Raw genomic sequence first — 20,294 nt, 5'->3', positions numbered from 1 at the left:
TTGATTCTTCATCTTTTAGAGTCCATAGTTGCCTCCACTACATTGCAGTTCTTTACTTTAGGAATATTAGTGTGGTAAGGAACTGCCAGTGGTTCTGAAAGTGTAATACCATAAAGGAGTGGATAGGTAAGGAAAAAGACAAGTTAAAAATTAAATTGGAACTCATACCCTCTTAGAAAAAAAGAGTATTGCTGGCAAAGAATTGAAATAAGGGTCATACATTTCAAATATGTGAAACTTTATCACTTTATATCAAATGCTCATGTGTAATGTTCAGTTGTATCTTATGCATTTCAGATCTAATATAATCTCCTTTTCTTTAAGATTTATAGCTTAGAGGTTTTACCCACTTATACCAATCAATAATCAGGATTAAAGACAATGTTTAGGATTTTTCAAATTAGGTGACAAATTGATATCCTGTCTTTTAAGACCAGAGCTTGAGGAAGAAAGAAATGCACTGATTCTCCAATCTGCAGCTAATAAAAAGCAACTGAAAGAAATAGAAGATAAAATCCTTGAGACTCTACAGTCATCTGAAGGGAATATCTTGGAAGATGAGAGCGCTATTCAAATTTTAGACTCAGCTAAAATAATGTCCAATGAGATTACCAAGAAGCAGCAGGTAAGCAGAACAATCCTGTGAATTATTTTGCTGTTAATTAGTTTGCTCAAAGTCAAATAAAATAACTTATACTTTTCAGTAGTCTTTTTTAGCAGTATTTGCAGTAACATAAAGAATGAGAGATAAAACTGTAAAACTTTTAAATAAACACAAAAATCAAAATTTATGCCATTAAGCTTGAAAGGGAAGTCTTGTGATTTTTTTTATAGTCCTTGAGCATGAAAAGAATGGAAGGCATTTACAGTACATTAACTCATTCACTCTGGAGCAGCTGAGAAAATGCTGCCTGCTTACTTCCACCATAAGAACAACAGTGCAGCCTGAGCTTATTTTCAGATAATCCATTTGTAATACTATACAGAAAACATATGTTCATAACTCTTTAACCATAAGAGCTAGACTAAAAATTTAAATGTGAAAGTTATTCAGCAGACACTGACCTTTTCAACAGTGTAAATGTTGATAGTGTGTATTTAAGTCATTATTAAATATTTGCCAAGGAATGCTGATCTTGTGCATATTGTTTACCTTTTTGGTACAACAAATCACAATATCTTGGTGAATGTACCATGTAGACCCATACAATCTCTACTTAATTTGTATGAATGTTAGCTTTAAAATGACACCTTAACCATTACTGTGAGGTGCTCCATTATGGAGATATTCACAGAAATATGATTGATATTATATTTCTCATAATTCATAAATAAAGTGTAATATCGCATCACCTGTAACAGACAGAGACTACATATCAGTGTACAAGTTGTGTGGCTCAATGTCAGCTTCAAAATGATGCCTTATTTATGTCATCACCATGCTCCCTTGCAAAGATATGGGCATAAAAATGAGAAAGCTTGCAATGTATAATTTTCATAATCCTACAAGATTAAACAAACTGTGATATCTGTGGTGTACAGCATGCAGACACAGTTATTTTTCCATGTTGTAAGGAGTAATAGTGTTCAAAATTAGGTATTACTTGGGACATTGACATGCTCCCTTACAAAGTTATTTACCAAAATATGTAAAAAAATCATAATTTCCATAAAATAAGTCCTAAACAATCTTTGATATCTGTACATGTGTGCAGCATACAGACACAGTTCTTTTACTAGGTTCTAACTATTACTACTGTCTTCAAAATGAGGTATTACTTAGCACATTGACATGCTCTCTTGCAAATTTATTTACCAAAATCTGAAACAAATTCATAATTTTCATAACCTTAGTCCTAAACAAACTTTGATATCTGTACATGTGTACAGCATACAGATATAGTTATTTTATCACGTTGTAAGGACTAACACTGTCTTCAAAATGAGGTATTATTTGGCACAATTACATGCTCCCTAGCAAAGTTATTTACCAAAATATGAAAAAAAAATCATAACTTCCATAACCAAAGTCCTAACAAAATATGAAATCTGTACATTTGTTCAGCATACAGACACAGTTCTTTTTCCATCCTGGAACTACTAATACTGCTTTCAAAATGAGGTATTACTTACAGTGGTGACATGTTCCCTGATAAAGATATTTAGCAAAATATGAAAAAATATCATAATTCTTCTAACCATGGTCCCAAACAAACTATCTGGACATGTGTACAATATACATATACAGTTCTTTTTATATCTTGCAAGACCTAATACTGTTTTCAAAATGAGCTACTACTTAGCATGCTCACATGTTCCCTGACAAAAGTTATTCACCAAGTATGAAACAATATCATAATTCTCATAACTGAACTCCTAAACATAATGTGATATCTGTCCATTAGACACAGTTATTTTTCCATCCTGTAACTAATAATATTGCCTTCAAAATGAGGTATTACGTACCCTGATGACATGTTCCCTGATATAGTTATTTAGCACAATAGGAAAAGAAATCATATCTCTCATAACCATAATTGTAACCAAACTGTGATATGTGTGCAGGATGGTTATCGACATATTCTCTTGTACGTGTCACTCTCTTCAAACAATTATTCTTACTCAGCATGTTCACCATCTCTCTACCACAGTTATTTGCCAAACTAAGAAAAATATCATAATTTACATAACACAATCAGTTATCTGTACCTGTGCACAGCATACAGATAGTTTGTTTACAATCTGAAAATGAAGTGTTACTCAGCATGTGTACAAGTTCCCTAGCAGGTCTTTTCCTGTGTCATCAGTAGTGACAACGGAGTTCATAAAATATAACAATAGAGTTTCTTACCATACTGGTCCTCCTGGTCATGCCTGTTTTCTATTCATTCTCACTAGCTGCATGTTACCAATATATCATGCATAGCTGTCATCACGCCATTGTGGAGGTCAGTCAAGAACAACGCAATGCCATCCTCAGGTGAATGCCATAGTTTCTGAAAAGGTGAACATCTTCTGCAGTGATGCTGTCATGGTAGATTGTTGATCCACCAACCCTGTGCATCAAACCATGCATGAACCCATTCTGTAAATGTCTGGCCTTTTGCTCTGCCCATTGGCTCTTTGCTATTTTCAATATCTGGTGAGGAATTATGTCAGACCCCACAAAATGACAGCATGGCCACCACGACTGCAGGTGTTCAAAAATTGTTCTGATTTCAAACCTTAGTCTTCCTAGTGGGTGAGTGATGACATCATTCCCTCCAATGTGCAGCACAAAAATGGCAGACTCAGTGTAGATTGAACATTTCTCTTCCAACAATTGCAGGAGTCCGGTCTAAATGAATACCTCTTCTTCCAGTCCAGTATACCTTCACACTAGATGTGGGGAAGCTCAAGTTGTAGTGGTTTTCACTTCTGGAGGCATGGCTAGCAGCCCAGTGAATGTAGGAATGGACACACACCCACGCTGTCACTTGTCAGTGTTCTTTGTGTTTCACTGTTGCAGTTATCGCATTTGGGTTATCCCTATCAGGGTATCCCTCAGCCGGCCCGAATACCAGAGACATAGTATTCCTGCGTCAGTTGCTGGCACTTGAGGGCTGACGTCAGGTCATCAGTAGTATAAAGTAAGGCAGCCGACGCCATTACATCAGTGTTTCTTGCCATGGAGCCTGAAGCAGAAGCAGTTTGCAAAAGTGCCGGTCGGCCACTACCTGAGTTTCGTCTACCAAATTGAAGTTGAAGTCTTCTACAGCTAAGTACCCCATTGGGATCCTTTTTTCTTGCACTAACCGATGTCGGGCCCTTATTGTAGCCAGATATTTTTGCTTACAGTCCTCGAATTCTGATATGGCTTCGGTAAGACATCTGACAGCAGATCTTCTGAAAAAACATAAAGATAAAGACAGAAACAGACCTCACAGATCCAAATCTACCGACGATGTTTCTGTTAAGCTAATCGTCAGTTCTCCGGTCCTCAGTGAGGTGCTTTCGCAGCCCCTGATGCCCGCATCTGTTGATTCGCAGGCCACTATCGATACCCTTTTGGAGTCCGGTATGCCACAAAACTCTTCTTCAACTAAGGATCCTGCGGTTGTTTCAACCTTGGATGGGTCCGGAGCTGCTGAGCAGGCACCGGCTTCCAAGGAAGTCCTTTGCACTACCAAATCTCGACACAAACCGACATCTTCTTTTGCAACCACTGTTCTTTCTAAAACTACCGAGTTTCTTAGGCCCGGGGTACGAACCATACCCAAGAAACCGACGATCCACTCTCAGGCACCTGCTACCTTGCCTCAGTCTCAAATGCTTAAAATGGCGGAAGGCCTTATCATGCTGATCAGGGGAAGCCAAGCTACCCCCTCCAAAAGGAAAAGAGATCTGTCCCCTATAGTTTTGTCTGAACAAGAGTCAGATGAATCTGATGCTTCTGAATATGATGACTTACAACCCCTCTCCACTTATGAGGATTCGGATGCAGAGGAAAGCATTCCTTCAGCCTCTCCCCCAGAGGATTTTTCCATTCGGGAAACCCTGCATACCTTAAGGGTGCATTTCCAATGGGAGAGTCAGGACTACCCTCAGTCTAAAAAGAGACTCAGGGAATTCCTGGATTTTCCATAACACAGACCTTTGGCCATCCCCCCAGTCCTGGATGTTGTGGAGGATGTTTTCTTCTAATCCAGCGTGACTCCTGATGCCCTTCTTCCTGCTCCCAGAAAACCAGACAGGTACTATAGAGTCCCTGACTCTCACAGATATCTTTTTAAAAATCCTACAGCTGACCCTGAGGTTATTTCTCAAGGGCCAAAAGGAATTAAAGCAACCTCTACTAAGAATCCCACCCCCCTCAGACAGGGATTCCCGAGCTTTGGACAGATGGGATAAGAAAGTATACACCTCAGCTATTCTTGCTATCAGGACACGAAATTGTCAGTTCCATATGCTGAAATTTCAGCAACATAGCTTGGAACTCCTTAAACAAAAAATGTCTTCCTTTCCTGCTTGGGCAGAATCTAAAGATTTACAAGAGTTAATGCATTCTGCAAGTCAAGTAACTAAACACACCTTGCACTGTAGTTTTGACACCCTAGAAGCTTCTTGCAGGGCAGCAGTCACTGGATCTGTCATTAGAAGGCATGCATGGCTTAAGGAACAGCCCCTGCCAGATCATGTCAAATCTAAATTGTTAGATGCCCCCTTGCACAAAGATAACTCATTTGGCACTAAGGTTCATAGGTTCAAAGGTAGATACTAGGCTTTTGGCCCTAGGGCCTATATAAGCCTAGCCAAAAGGTACCCTGGCTTTCGTCACCCAAGAAAATTATTTTCCTGTGCCACTGTCGAGCAGAGCCACAGAAGTGATCCCCGGGGTGAAATTTCTATCTCCGATTCAATCATCAAGATTTTTCTTGAAGAGTGCTAATGAGGAGCTTTGTTTGATATAGATAGGCAGAAGAGGTCTTAAAAAAGACAGAAGAAAAAGCAAAATCTATGCAAACAGTTAAGGATTTCTTGCAGGTCCAGCCCCCTAGGTTCAGCAGGCATTGTCCTTCCAAACAGTGGTCCTTTCCTGCTCCCAGTAAACCAGCCCAGCCTAGGCCCCATGGAAGCAGACCCCCCCCCAGACAGCAGCCCCAGGGAATGCAGAGATCTAAGCAGTGGAGTACCTCCACTTCAAAACCAGGGAGTTCAAGCCTCCCCCTTATGGTTAAAAACTCACAATGACTTATCTCCCCTACCCCATCCTTCTGCCCGCCTTCATTTACCCCTAGGAGGAAAACTCTCCTTTCACTCAAGCACCTGGGTCACCATTACCAAGGACCACTGAGTTCTGAACATTGTGTCTCCGGGATACACATTCTCCTTCCCCACCCTTCCAACCCCAAAAGGGTTCCCAGATCTTCCACCAAATCAGTAGGCAGAGGCTGAAAAGCAAATCCTTTCCTTGCTCTCTATGAGGGCAGTAGAACACGTTCCTGCAGAACAAATAGGCCAAGGTTTCTACTCCAGACTTTTTCTAGTGCCCAGAAGAGAGGTCACCTGGTGCCCCATCCTCGATCTATCCATTCTCAATACCTTCCTGGTGATCCCAAAATTCAAAATGCTCACCGTCCAGCAGCTGCTACCCATGCCCTCCAAGGATGCTTTGCTACCCACCCTAGATCTAAAAGAGGCCTACCTCCACATTCCTATCAGAGAATCATGCAGGAAATACCTCTGCTTCAGGACAGGATCTCAACATGTTCAGTTCTCTGTGCTTCCCTTTGGCTTATCTACTACTCTCAGAGTTTTCACAAAATGTCTGGCTCCGGCCATTGCCTTTTTTAGACAAAGAAATATTCAGATCTACCCGTACTTAGACAACTGCCTTATTCAGGCAGACAGCCAGGAGAAGGTGCTTAAGCACTTGGCCTTTGTAAAGACCCTACTAACTTCCCTAGGGTACACAATCAACGAAAAGAAATCCAAACTGGTACCCACCCAAAGGATAATCTTCCTGGGAGCAAGTCTGGACACAGCTTCCTGGATGGCATACCTTACTCCAGAAAAACAAATTTTCCTGACAGCCTACTTCTCTCAACTAGCCACCATGCCCCAGCTAACTGCAAGGAAGATCCTGCAAGCTCTGGGGTTCATGGCATCTTGCATACTACTCATTCCATATGCCACACTGCATATGACGAAACTTCAGTTGTACCTAAAGAACCTTTTGTGCCAACACTCTCAAGACCTGGAAATTCTTCTGCCTATAATTCCTTGCCTCAGAAAATATTTTCTTTGGTGGGCAACAGCATGCTCCCACAACAAGGGAATGCCTTTCTCCCCACCCCACCCCACCACCCAGACCCTCACCACAGATGTATCAGACTGTGCTTGGGGTGCACACCTGGATGGCAGGTGCATACAGGGTCAATGGAGCTCAGAGCAAATCCCTCTGCACATCAGTCAAAAAGAGATGATGGCTGTGCAGCATGCCTTGATAGCTTTCAAGCCCCTTCTCTCTCCAGGGGCTCTCCTGATCAGAACAGACAACACCACTGTGATGTGGTACATCAACAAGCAAGGAGGGACTCACTCCTACCCTCTATGCAGGCTGGCCATAAGCCTTTGGCACACAGCCTCTGCCATGCAACTACACCTGTTAGCACATCCTACCAGGCTGTCTCAACTCTCTGGAAGACCAATTAAGCAGAAATCTTCTGGACCCATACGAGTGGCGACTCAACAGAAATACCTTCACCCTAATAACTCAGAAATGGGGAACTCCGAAGGTCGACCTCTTTGCCTCCCACACCAACCATCAGCTCAGCAAGTTCTGCACCAGGGAGCATCGCTGCATGCCTTGGAAAGTGGATGCCCTGTCCTTCCCCTGGATCAATCTATCGGTGTATGCTTTTCCTCCCCTACCTCTCATCCCCGGGCTACTGCTCAAAATAAGGGAAGAAAAACCAAGGACCATTCTTATATCCCCCGACTGGCCCCATCAGTACTGGTACCCCTTGCTGTGCAGCCTGTCCTCACTACCCCCATGGCATCTTCCTCAGATTCCAAACCTCCTGACTCAGAGGGAAGGGGACTTCTTGCATCCCCAATTGCAGACACTCAGTTTGGCAGCTTGGCTTATTCCTTAACCCCAAACCAATTTTCCAACCTCAGTAAGCAGGTTCTGGATGTTATCCGTGAGGCCAGATATCCTAGCACCAGAAAGTGTTATGCTGATAAATGGAAAAGGTTCTGCACCTGGATCCAGGCTAAGGGAGCCGATACGGCACAGCCCTCCTTCCCTGTCATCCTGGATTACTTAGCTGACCTACTACACAGTGGCCTTTTTTTCTCTTCTACAAAAATTCATGCCTCTGCTATTTCTGCTCATTTTCCCACTGAGCAGCCCCTTTTCTCACACCCTTTGATCAAACAGTTCCTAAGAGGGGCTAGCAACTTGAGGTCACCCAAAAGGGCACCAATACCAGCTTCGGACCTCAACTTTGTATTGGAAAAGCTTACCCTGCCCCCTTTCAAACCATCTTCTTCTGCACAGCTAAAATTTCTCTCCTGGAAGACAACATTCCTTCTGGCCATCACTTCAGCCAGGAGAGTCTCTGAGCTGCAAGCACTCATGGCTGTGGAACCCTTCATCATCTTTCATGCAGACAGGGTATTCCCTCAGAACTAACCCATCCTTCATGCCCAAGGTGGTGTCCAGTGTGGCTGTCAACCAATCCATTCATTTGCCCACCTTTTTTCCTAATCCCCAGGACAAGGGGGAAAGGATTCTTCACTCTCTAGATGTGCACAGACAGCTCAGATTCTATCTAGATAGGACTAAATCCTTCAGAAAGTCTTATCAATTGCTGGTTAGCTTTGCTACAGGGGCAGAAGGCAAAGCCATCTCCAAACAAACCATTTCCAAACGGATAGCACACTGCATCCATTTCTGCTACAAACAGCATGGAAAGCCCCCCCCCCAGGGGGTCAGGACACACTCCACCAGAACAGCCTCCACCTCTGCGGCTTTCCTCAGAGTTGTCCCCACCACGGACATCCTGGAGGCTGAAACCTGGACATCTCTTCACACTTTTACCAAGCATTACCACCTGTCTCTCTTCTCCAAATCCAGGGCAGGGTTTGCATCTGCAGTCTTGCAGGGCACCCTAGCCAGTCTCTAGTTTCATTGACTGTCTCCACCCTTTTCTTCAGCTTTGGGAATCAACCCAAATGTAATGATTGCAACAGTGAAACATGAAGAACATAGTACAGTTGTGTACACTTACCATAAATGTAGATGTTTGAGTATATTCACTGTTTCCCCCCCCCTCCATACACCTTTTCTTCTCTTTCTCCTTTCCTTTCAAGGGACATATTGGTATTTATTTTCCACTGGTGGGGTTTCTTCCACCAGACCCTGACCTCCTACTTGGGGGATCTTGACAAGTTAGGGCAAGAAAAACTGATGTAATGGTGTCGGCTGCCTTACTTTATACTACTGACAACCTGATGTCAGCCCTCAAGCAACAGCAGCCAATGCAGAAATACTAAGTCTCTGGTATTCAGGCCTGCCGAGGGCTACCGTGGCAGGGATAACCCAAATGTGATGACTGCAACAGTGAATACACTCGAACATCTACATTTATGGTAAGTGTACACAACTGTAGTTTCTCCTGCTTTGAAGCTATGTCACTGTCACAAGGTGGGCGCACCTGCACAGGAAAGAAATGCAAACAGGTTACTACTGATGTTTGAGAGATGTATCGGAATACTAGACATATATGTATATCAATAACATTACCTGGCTAGCTCATCCAAATCTTCACTCCTATCCACAGTGGCATTATTCTTTTCATAAGGTACATAACTGGTGATAACAATGCAGCGGTACATACCTACCACCCTTGATAACACCAAATGACACACAATGAGTGATGCTGCAGAGGTACATACCTATCAGCCCTGAAAACACCAAATTACACACAGTGATTGACAAGGGGGCACTGGAAGGGCACATGTAAAGAGAAGAAGCAGGGTAAGGACTGCCACTCCACTAATATGCTGAGGACAGGTATGGGGCTTCAGCTGGTGGGTGTCTGAAGTGTCCCATACCTGTGCTGGCTGCCCACTCAGACTGCTGATACCACTACTGTCTCATGACCTCCTTCAGTGTCAGCAGTCTGCCTTACCTCTGCCTTTTCTCTTTACGTGTCCAGTCAACAATGGACATAAGGGATCAAGGACGGACTTAATATACTATTTGCTGCCCTGACCTACATACATTTACTGTACCTGAGTGGAGGGAGACTGAAAGGACACATCGCAAAGGAAAAATACATACCTAGACTCTTTCTTTTTGCAGATGGCCTTTCGGGGAGGGACTGAAGGTATCATAGTGGCACCCTTGAAACCATGCATATCCTGGAAAGCAGCCCAGTGGGACTGAGCTGAAGAGTCTCCAAGTTCTCCAGTCCATCCAGGATGATCCTAACAGCCATGATGTCTAGGTGTGCTGCACACTGATGCACACACCATCAGAAGATACAGTCTTACCTTAGCTGGAATACTGCATGGGTGGAAACTGACAAGGGGCTACAGACAAGGCACATGTAAAGAGAAAAGCAGGGTAAGGACCACCACTCCACTAATATGCTGAGGACAGGCATGAGGCTTCAGTGGCACTCAAGGGCATCTGTTGTGTCCTATACCTGTGCTGGCTGCCCACTCAGACTGCTAATACCACTACTGTCTCATGACCTCCTTCAGTGTCAGCAGTCTGCCTTTCCTCTGCCTTTTCTCTTTACATGTGTCCATTCAGCAATGGACATAAGAGATCAAGGACGGAAGTAATGTACTATTTGCTGCCCTGACCTACATAAATTTACTGTACCAGAGTGGAGGGAGACTGAAAGGACACATCGCAAAGGAAAAAGACATACCTAGACTCTTTCTTTTTGCAGGTGGCCTTTCGGGGAGGGACTGAAGGCATCATAGTGGCACCCTTGAAACCATACATATCTTGGAAAGCAGCACAGTGGGACTGAGCTGAAGAGTCTCCAAGTTCCCCACTGCCATCCAGGATGATCCTAACAGTCATGGTGTCTAGGTGTGACACCCACTGATGAACACAACATTCAGCGCCAAGCTGAAGAGTCTCCAAGTTCACCAGTGCCATAGGAATACACACCTTGAGTTCTCTTGTACATCACACTGTGTGCCTTCCCTGCTTTCATCAATACACAACATCTTTATGGCCATGGTGCTCACTGAAGCATTCATCACACAGTGTGATCTTGCAAGTCGGGCATCCCCATGATGGCTCAGCATGTTTACCATTGCTGGCACAGTTTTTGCATCTTGATTTCTGCCATTTCACCGGAAAGTGTGAGCCATGCTCATATCATCTCACTGGCACTGGGACAGTAATCTCAGTGCATCTTTTCCTCTTCTTGTAACTGGCGAGGAGGTGCAAGCCTAGGTTCCTTTGAAACTGTAACTGTGTTGCTAGAATAGGACATTCAGAGTGTGACAGTTGCTGGTGGCTATTGGTTTCACAAATTCCCTCCAGTCCAGATCTCTGTAGGCTGCTAGCATCGCTTGTGGTTTGCTCCTGCTGCATCTTTACCACCCCAAGTGCCTCTCATTGCTCTGCGTGAAACCCTGACTTCCCACCCTTGAAACGGACATCTCAAAGGAAATCCTGCTGTGTTTTATGTAACCTCCCCAAGAACTAAAAAGTTTTGCTCCTGCTGCATCTTTATGACCCCAAGTGCCTCTCATTGCTCTGCGTGGAACCCTGACTTCTCACCTTTGAAACAGACATCTCAAAGGAAATCCTGCTGTTTTTTATGTAACCTCCCCAAGAACTAAAAAGTTTTGCTCCTGCTGCATCTTTACCACCCCAAGTGCCTCCCTTTGCTCTGCGTGGAACCCTGACTTCCCACCCTTGAAACGGACATCTCAAAGGAAATCCTGCTGTGTTTTATGTAACCTCCCCAAGAACTAAAAAGTGTATGTAATTAACAATTACAACTATATCATAACCTACCCTGTGATTTACCATCCCAGTGAGCAATAGCTAGCAGCCTACCACGGAGTTCATTCCCCTTTACTTTCTAGGATTCCTCCCATTCTCCCCTGTGCCCTTGGTCTATCCTCGTGCTTACCTGTTTTGGCCACTAGGTGGTATTGTCCTCCAGTCTGCAGTTAGTATACATTCACAATACTGCAACTCTTCCTCTTAACCCAGCTCTGCCCTGTTTAAACCCTGTAAATGTAAATTCAGATATTTTTGTTCCATTGCCCTGCTTCAGCTTCTAGCACCGAATAATCCCCCTTCATTAAATTTGTCTTACTTTGTACCTATCTTGTACTTTCTCACCTCATAACTGTTTTCTGCCTCACTGATAACTTTCTGCTGACTTTTTTCCTCCTTCTTGGCTCTCTCTGTCCTTCACTTTTTCCCAGCCTTATACTCCTCCCTCTCTCTAACAGACATCCTTCCCACTATCCCTACCTCATTTTATCCTCCTTAGTCTCTACTATTACATTTTCCCCCTCCCCCCTCTTCATACCTACTCCCTGCCCCTAAATCTATATTGGTTTGCTGGTTCAAGTGGCGCCATTTTCAAATAACTCCCTCATTCCCTCCAGTCCTGATCTCTGTAGGCTGCTAGATCTGCTCAGTCCACCCCATTCATGTAGGTGTTATACATGTTTACAAACTGGTGGACATGGCACAAGTGTCTTTGTTCCATCACGCTTTCTCCTGTGTGTGCTGGAGACTGACAAGGTTGGATTACTGTTAGTTGACAGAATGAATACTGGGTTGCTATCCTTCCATTCACTAGCCAGCAGTGGTCTACTCTGCAATTGCTTGTAGTACCCTCGAGGTGCTTTTCCAATGGCCTGTCTGTTGAATGTTACAGGCCATCCTGACCGATTGGTGCACATGGTTCCACAGCAGTATAGACCATCTTGCAACAACTGCTGTGCCAGCGGGACAGAGGCAAAGAAGTTATCAAAGTAAATGTGATGCTTCTTGCTAATCAGTCCCCTAGTTAGGTCAACTACAACTCGGTGTGCCAGTCTGACCTCTGTATTCTGCTCAGCTTTTCCAGTGTTTACCTGAAATTCTCATAAATACCCATTGGTCAAGTCTGCCAACATGCACACCTTAATGCCATACTTCTCTGGCTTACCAGGCATAAACTGTCTAAATGTCAAGCATCCACGGAAGTGACCATGGCTTTGTCTACAGCCACCTCACAATGCACATTGTACTGTGTCCTGCATGCATGAAGTACTGCATCCCGAACTGGCTGTACATAATGTAGCTTGTCATGACCCACAAAACCCTGTGGTATGCTCAGGTGGTTGTCATTGCATGGAAATACTGCTGAATTTTGTTCAAGCCTCTCTCAGGTCATGTACTCAGTTATTGGGAAGCGACCATATACATGGTGCATTTCCCAGTACTGCCGATATTCAGGAACATGTACAATGGACATGTATATTCTGACACCTAGAAATGTGCGTATGTTTCCTGGACAAACAGGACTCCACCGCATATCAACCTTACCTGCTGTAGCCTGCCTCTGTGCAGCATTCCAATTGGTTTCATTGGCAATAAGGGTGTACAGCTGCTCTGGGAACTCAAATTCATGAAGTCCATCTCTGTGCTAGCTGAACCCAAGTTGTTTACAGGGCCTACTGGCCCCACAAAGTCATCAATGTGTACTGCTGTGAGATGTTTTTCCCACGTGATCTTATGTGGTGGGTATGCTCAGCGTACCTTACTGGGTTGCCTGGAACAGCTTGAAATGGAAAGTCTGGCATGATTCAGTGATGGTGCTCTCTCAGTGTCAGTAGCAACTGTATTGCATGAACTTTTTAGTGAAGTACTAACAGACGTTCCCTGCTGAGGCACAACCATATCCTTGCTTGACAAGGAGCTACTTATACTCAGATCTAGTGGATTTTCTCCATCCCAATCCACATACTCTGGACTACTGTGAACCTCAACTACAGTCATAAGAGCATCCACATCCTTGTCAGCACTTGCACTGTCATGGACTGTGGAGGACTTCATAGGTATGTCTATGATAGCAGCGGTTTCTGGAACACAGATAAAGGCAATTCATCATCTGTGTCAAAATCAGACTGCACTGGGTGACCATTGTGTGTGGCACCCTTCCTTAGGAGTGCAAGTGGTACCTCATCCTCACTATCATGGTCAGTTTCATCCTTATTGTTCAAGTGTTCTGTTGCAAGTCGTAGTGGTCTGTCAGGAATGGCTGGCACAGGGGGCCTCATCCATATCACAGGCAATGACCTTCTCATGCAGATGTGCAAGTGGAATCTCATTGTCTGTGTTATAGTCTTCATTGTTACTCTGGCTGGCATTACATGGTGTCTCAAGGTACATACCCATGTCTGAACCACTGCTGCAACCATCAGAGTCTGTTTCCTCACCCAACAGGTAAATGCTGCTTGCTTTCACCTCCACAGATGGCATCTTCGTCGTGGGACATGTTACTTTCCACTTGAAATCACACCTGAAAAACACAACAGTATACAACATTCTGATGTTCTATAATTGCTGTGGCACTAGAAAAGCAACACACCAGATAACTATACAAGAAAGTACTACGTGATACCATTTTCAATTGCAGTAGTTCACAAGAATATGAAGTACAAAACCACAATGGAGACTGTACTGTGTTTGTTTGTGTCTTTCGGCTTTTCCTGGTTATAGATCACCACAGCGGAACTCCGGTCCGCTAATGATTGGTAGTGGATTTCTACGTACCAGGTTACCAGTCCTGACACACAACCTTCAATGAAGGCATGCCCCATTCACGTATGCCTCCACACAGAAGACGCTCTAGCTGAGAATCGAACGGGACAATGTCTTGCTATGAGCCGACAACGCTACCACAGCACCACCACCGCAGTATCAAACAAATTATCAAACTGACAGAAAAAAAATGATGTGGGTGGGGGTTGGCTTGAAATGACTCCAAGCAGACAAAAACCCATATCTGGCTTGTGCATTCATCAATGTGATAACGACTTCAACTTATGTAAATAACAGTGACAGCTGCTGACAGTTTTACCAGAAAAGTAATAATGACTCAGTGCTATTCTGTAATTGCTCTTATTGTTAATATGATAGTGACCTGCATTTCATTACTGCAAAGGTATGCATGCCTGTTCAGTATGCATTCATTATATTACCTTGTGCAGCTGTTATGTAATACAGACTCATCATCTGTTGGGAGAAGACCTTAGTAATTCAGTAAAAATAGCATAACACATATATTAGAGAGCCCTTCATCCCACCCAAATTCCACACATGACTGACAAAGTCAGGAAGAATGCATAAAATATATGGTACCTCCATGCTGGTAATGGTCAGCAAGTAATAACCTTTACCCCACTCAGGCAACTACTGAGTATAATCAGAAATAGAATAATACAAGCAGAAGTGATTTATTGTCTTTAATTGCTAACTTTACATTATACTATTAATTAGTCACTGGTGTATCTGATGTCTTATATGTTGGCATATTACATTGTATTTACATTTCTGTGCTGTATTCTAAGTAATGTAACCATATGTAATTTGCAGATTGAATTTCTATGTTTCTCCAGTAACCCCTACAATTGTTTGCATTGTGTATGCACAAGCACCAAAATGGCGCAATAACAATTTTGCTCAGTGGTCACTTCAGCAGTCTCACCATGTATGTACAAGCACTTCCCTGATACACAATGAATTATTTCCTCAAGCAACATCTTCATTAGTATGTCCAGGTATGCATGCACCAAAATTAAATGTTTCCCCAAACAACCCTTCAGTAACATTTCCAAGTACATGCAAGCACCAGCATGAACACTTCACCCAAGCAACCCCATTCAGTAGAATGCTGAGGTATGCACAATCACCAGAATTAAACACTTCCCCAAACAAAACTTCAGTAGTATTTCCTAGTATGTACAACCACCAAAATGAAGCATTCACCCAAGCGACCCCTTCAGTATAATGTATGCACAAGCACCAGAATGAAAGATTTCCCCAAAACAACTGTTCAGTAACATTTCCTGGTATGTACAAGCACCAAAATGAAACATTCACTGAAAATAACCCCTTATGTGCAGGTGGAAAACTGCTGCACATTACCTGTTGAGTAGACATTCAATATATTCCTGGTACAGGTGTAATATAACACTGAGTCATTACCATCTGATAGGAGAAAGACCAGAATAATTCAGTCAAAGTAGTACAGCAGTTATATATTACTGAGCCCTTCCTATCACCAAAATTCTATGCATGACTGATGAAGCCAAATATTGTACAGAATATATGGTTGCTCCATGCTGGAATTAGAGTGCATGTAATAACATGTATTTACAAGGCATACCATCCTGGTAAAGGGTGTTACAGCCACTGGTTACTGGCATGTTGCACATGGCCTTTGGTCTGTTTTCTTTGTATGTCCTATGAATCAATGAATCAATGACGAGTGATACTTCTAACTGACTGTAATCCTAACTGACCAGAAATTCAAAAGTACAAGGGACAGAGAACCTCATATGATCAAAGTAGAGGATTCCACCTCTTCCAGCAAACCTGGTAGCAGTGGTTTTACACACAGATAGGTTTTGGGACCCCTGCTGTTTGGAATCTACTTTGCCAAAGTGCAGGCTACAACTAAAGAACTGTGGCTGACCAAATCTGCTGATGACTGCAAACTGGGAGTGATCATGGAAGCCCCTAGCTGGAAGTACTGCAGAAAAACAGGACTGTGCTAAACACATAATACTGACTAAAAACAGCACTACAGGATAGAAAGCCCAATAAAGTCCACACACCCAAAGACCCTTCAGTAACAGTTCATGGTAAGAACATGCACCAAAATGAAGCATTCACCCAAGGGACCCCTGCAATAAAATGTTGGGGTATGCACGAGCACCAACATGAAGCGATTCGCCAAGATGACCCTTCTATAACAGTTGCTGGTATATACATGCACCAAAATGAAGCATTCACCAAAGTGACCCCTACAATGAAATGTTGAAGTATGCACAAGCACCAGAATGAAATATTTCCCCAAATGACCCATCAGTAACAGTTCCTGGTAAGAACATTCACCAAAGTGAAGCATTCACCCAAAGGACCCCTACAATAAAATGTTGCAGTATGCATGAGCACCAACATGAAGCAATTTGCCCACATGACCCTTCTGTAACAATTCCTGGTGTATACATGCACCAAAATGAAGCATTCACCAAAGTGACCCCTACAATAAAATGTTGAAGTATGCACAAGCACCAGAATGAAATATTTCCCCAAACGACCCATCAGTAACAGTTCCTGGTAAGAACATTCACCAAAGTGAAGCATTCACCCAAAGGACCCCTACAATAAAATGTTTCAGTATGCATGAGCACCAACATGAAGCAATTTTCCCACATGACCCTTCTGTAACAGTTCCGGGTATATACATGCACTAAAATATAGCATTCACCCAAGTGAACCCCTACAATAAAATGTAGAAGCATGCACGAGCACCAGAATTAAATATTTGCCCAAATGACCCTTCATTAACAATTCCTGGTATATACATGCACCAAAATATAGCATTCACCCAAGTGACCCCTACCATAACATCTTGAAGTATGCACAAGCACCAGAATGAAATATTTCCCCAAACAACCCTTCAGTAACAGTTCCTGGTAAGAACCTGCACCAAAATGAAGCATTCACCCAAGGTACCCCTACAATAAAATGTTTCAGTATGCATGAGCACCAACATAAAACATTTCCCGGAATGACCCTTCTGGAACCTTTAAAATATCTGAGAATATTTTGGAAATACTTATTTCTAAAGCTGATTCTTTTTTACAAATGGCTCAAGAAAAAACTGCCAAATGTGGGGAGGAAAGGGCTAAATAAATTCTTTGGTTGGAGTATTGGGTGGTTACTTGGCAGTCTTTTCTTATGTCTTATTTGGCCATTGGTATGCTGGATTGGTTTTATTTATTTACAAGTGGCTGAGTTACAGAAGGAGCTCCACTACAGAAACAAATCACAGTAATACATCAGTAGAAATCAAAGCAGATCTTACTCAAATGAGATGCAAGCACACAGTACTGTATGACAAATGCAGCCGAAATATATGCTGTATAGATGGTACTGAGCCTAGCTTCTTCACGGAAATGATGCTGCCACTGCTTCCAGTTTCATATTGCTCTTCCTCATACCTATGATTTTATGGTACTGTATATGCACTAAAACAACAGCACCATGAATCAAAGACATGTTAGTAATTACAAGACTCATAAATTTTTGAGGAATAGCCCTCCACAATTTCTGAAGCAGCTTACCAAGTCAACATGCTTATGTTTGCAGTCATACACTCACATAACCAGGAATTCTTCAGACTGTTTTATTCAATTAAATTTTATTCAATACCTACATCAAACACTGGATCTGGATACCTGATAATAAACTGCAAGCGTTCAAAAAACATGCCCAATCACAGCAAAGTATCATATATAGCCAATAGCATCGTTAACCATGCACAAACAACATCAGCTAACATATAAATCAATGTATGTAAAACGAGGTGCATATTTTACAGAATACAAAACTAACGAGAGCATTAGTGTCACAACTCGCCCTAAACCTAGTACCCAAATCAGCATGTACAAGATTACTCAAGCTATGTGCAAGGCCACAAAACTTACATTTCACACACAGATAAGTACGGTAGACCTCGCTAGTATAATTATACCTCCAGGCCATGTCCAGATAGCACACAAGCCGTTTTTTTTTTCTTTTGTTTTACTAAATTAATGCATGGAATATATTTTATATGTTTTTTGAGTTTCATGTATTTTATTTTGTCTGCCTTAGCCAAGATCCAGGCAGAAAAGGGTCCTCAGGCCAGTCTACTTACCATACTTACCAATAAAAGATTAAATGATAACAACAATAATAATATCCAAATACCCTTCCCAGACAGCCCAATCACAACAAATAAAATTGCAAACAATAACTGTACAAGACAGACTTCTTCCTCAGACTATGGTTTCATCTTCTCAGCTCCTAATTACAAGCCTGTTCAATAACTAGAGCCCCCCCCCACAAACAAGTAAATAAATCTGTGAGCCCACAATGCTCTTTCAATTTACAATACAATATGCATATTGTACAACAGCATACAATATGCTAAGAGGGGACCTGTGTCTGGCATACAAGGCATCCTCTGACCCATTACTGATGAATTTACTGTACATCCACAAGTCAGATAGCATCAGAAATACTCAATTTAGGGATACAAACCTCTTCTGCAACATCAACAAAATGATTTGGAGGAACAGGTATATTTTACAGAGGGTACTGCTGCTGTGTAATAGACTCCCCATCCACATAAAACAAAGTTCATCCCTGTCCATTTTTAAGAACAATTTATATCTATGGATGGGGAAACAGAAAATTTATCTCAGTTTGGTACTTACCTATGAACCTATAAAAACAGCATCACAGAAAATTTATCTCAGTTTGGTACTTACCTATGAACCTATAAAAACAGCATCACAGGTAGGAAAAAGGAATACCTCAGTGTATTATAGGCATTACCAAAGTCGATAATTGTTGTGTAAGAAGCTTCTTGCTTGTTGATTTTGTATGCTTTATTGTGATTTTTTTTGTTTGTTTTGTTTTGCTTTTCATTTTAGAATGCGGAAAAGACTGAAATAAAGATAGCAGAATCCAGAGAAGGGTATAGGCCCATAGCAAAGCATTCCTCAGTTCTATTCTTCAGCATTGCCGATTTGGCTAACATTGATCCCATGTACCAGTACTCTCTGAGTTGGTTTGTTAACCTTTTCATCAATTCTATAATGGACAGGTAAGGAATCACTAAAGGAGAAGAACAGTGACATTCCCTCATTTAGCACACTGTTTTACTATTTTAGCATTGTTTTTCCAATTCTACATTGACATCAGAAGTAATTTGCTTCTGGTGTGTTTTTATTAAAAGTATATTAAAATTTTGTCTTCCTGCATACAGCATACTAGAGTTTAAAAGCCCTGGTAATGCAAGATTTCAAGCAGCATTAATATAACTGAACAGTCAGTTCATTTGCATTAATGAAAGATTTCAATACAGCTTAATTAACTGTTGAAATAGTAATAAATACTTCAGTTCTGGTGGTTCCAGTAAAGCTCTGTTGAATGTTTATTCCAAAGGTGTATGCACTTTTATATGTTTTCAGTAATTTTATTGAGTTTCAAGCCAAAGTCATATAAAAATATAATTATAACTAGAGTTAGATAAATATATTGTGTAGGGATAAATGGATTTATGTTGATGATGGGAAGGAGAGGAATGCTGATGCACAAGTTGCAAAGGTTATTGTAGCTACAAGACAGAGGAATATGATCAGGTTTCTTACTATAATCAGGTTGCTATTACTTCAAGAGACAGCTATTGGGAAATTCACCTTGAGAATGGAGTTAAGCCAATCTCAGGACATTAATATTGCAATTTAACAAATATATATATATATATATATATATATATATATATATATATATATATATATGTATATATATCTTGTTAGTTATGATGTGAGAAATCTGATCCTAGTGCTGTGTATTACATGAAGTTTCCTGCTCTGCTGCATTTAGTGCCAGTTATTTGTGGAAGGGTATAGAAGTCCAAGTGTATTAACAGTTTTAAAAGCTGTAACACAAGTAATGCTGCCACACAAGTCTTTGCAGTACATGG

General features: G+C 42.0%; 1 protein-coding gene across 1 annotated transcript in view; it reads left to right on the top strand.

Annotated features, from left to right (window-relative positions):
- DNAH12 (dynein axonemal heavy chain 12) overlaps positions 1-20,294 on the top strand; it is a 4,520,724-nt gene that overhangs the window by 3,788,132 nt on the left and 712,298 nt on the right. The window contains exons 55-56 of the mRNA XM_044078497.1: positions 433-625; positions 19,240-19,412. Coding sequence (XP_043934432.1) covers positions 433-625; positions 19,240-19,412 — 366 coding nt within the window. The remainder of the gene's footprint in view (positions 1-432; positions 626-19,239; positions 19,413-20,294) is intronic.

This window comes from Protopterus annectens, chromosome 7.part1, assembly GCF_019279795.1.
Source record: "Protopterus annectens isolate FY-2018-M chromosome 7.part1, PAN1.0, whole genome shotgun sequence".
NCBI lineage: Eukaryota > Metazoa > Chordata > Ceratodontiformes > Protopteridae > Protopterus > Protopterus annectens.
Note: the sequence above shows the minus strand (reverse complement) of the source record. Positions and strands in the feature narration are given on the sequence as shown.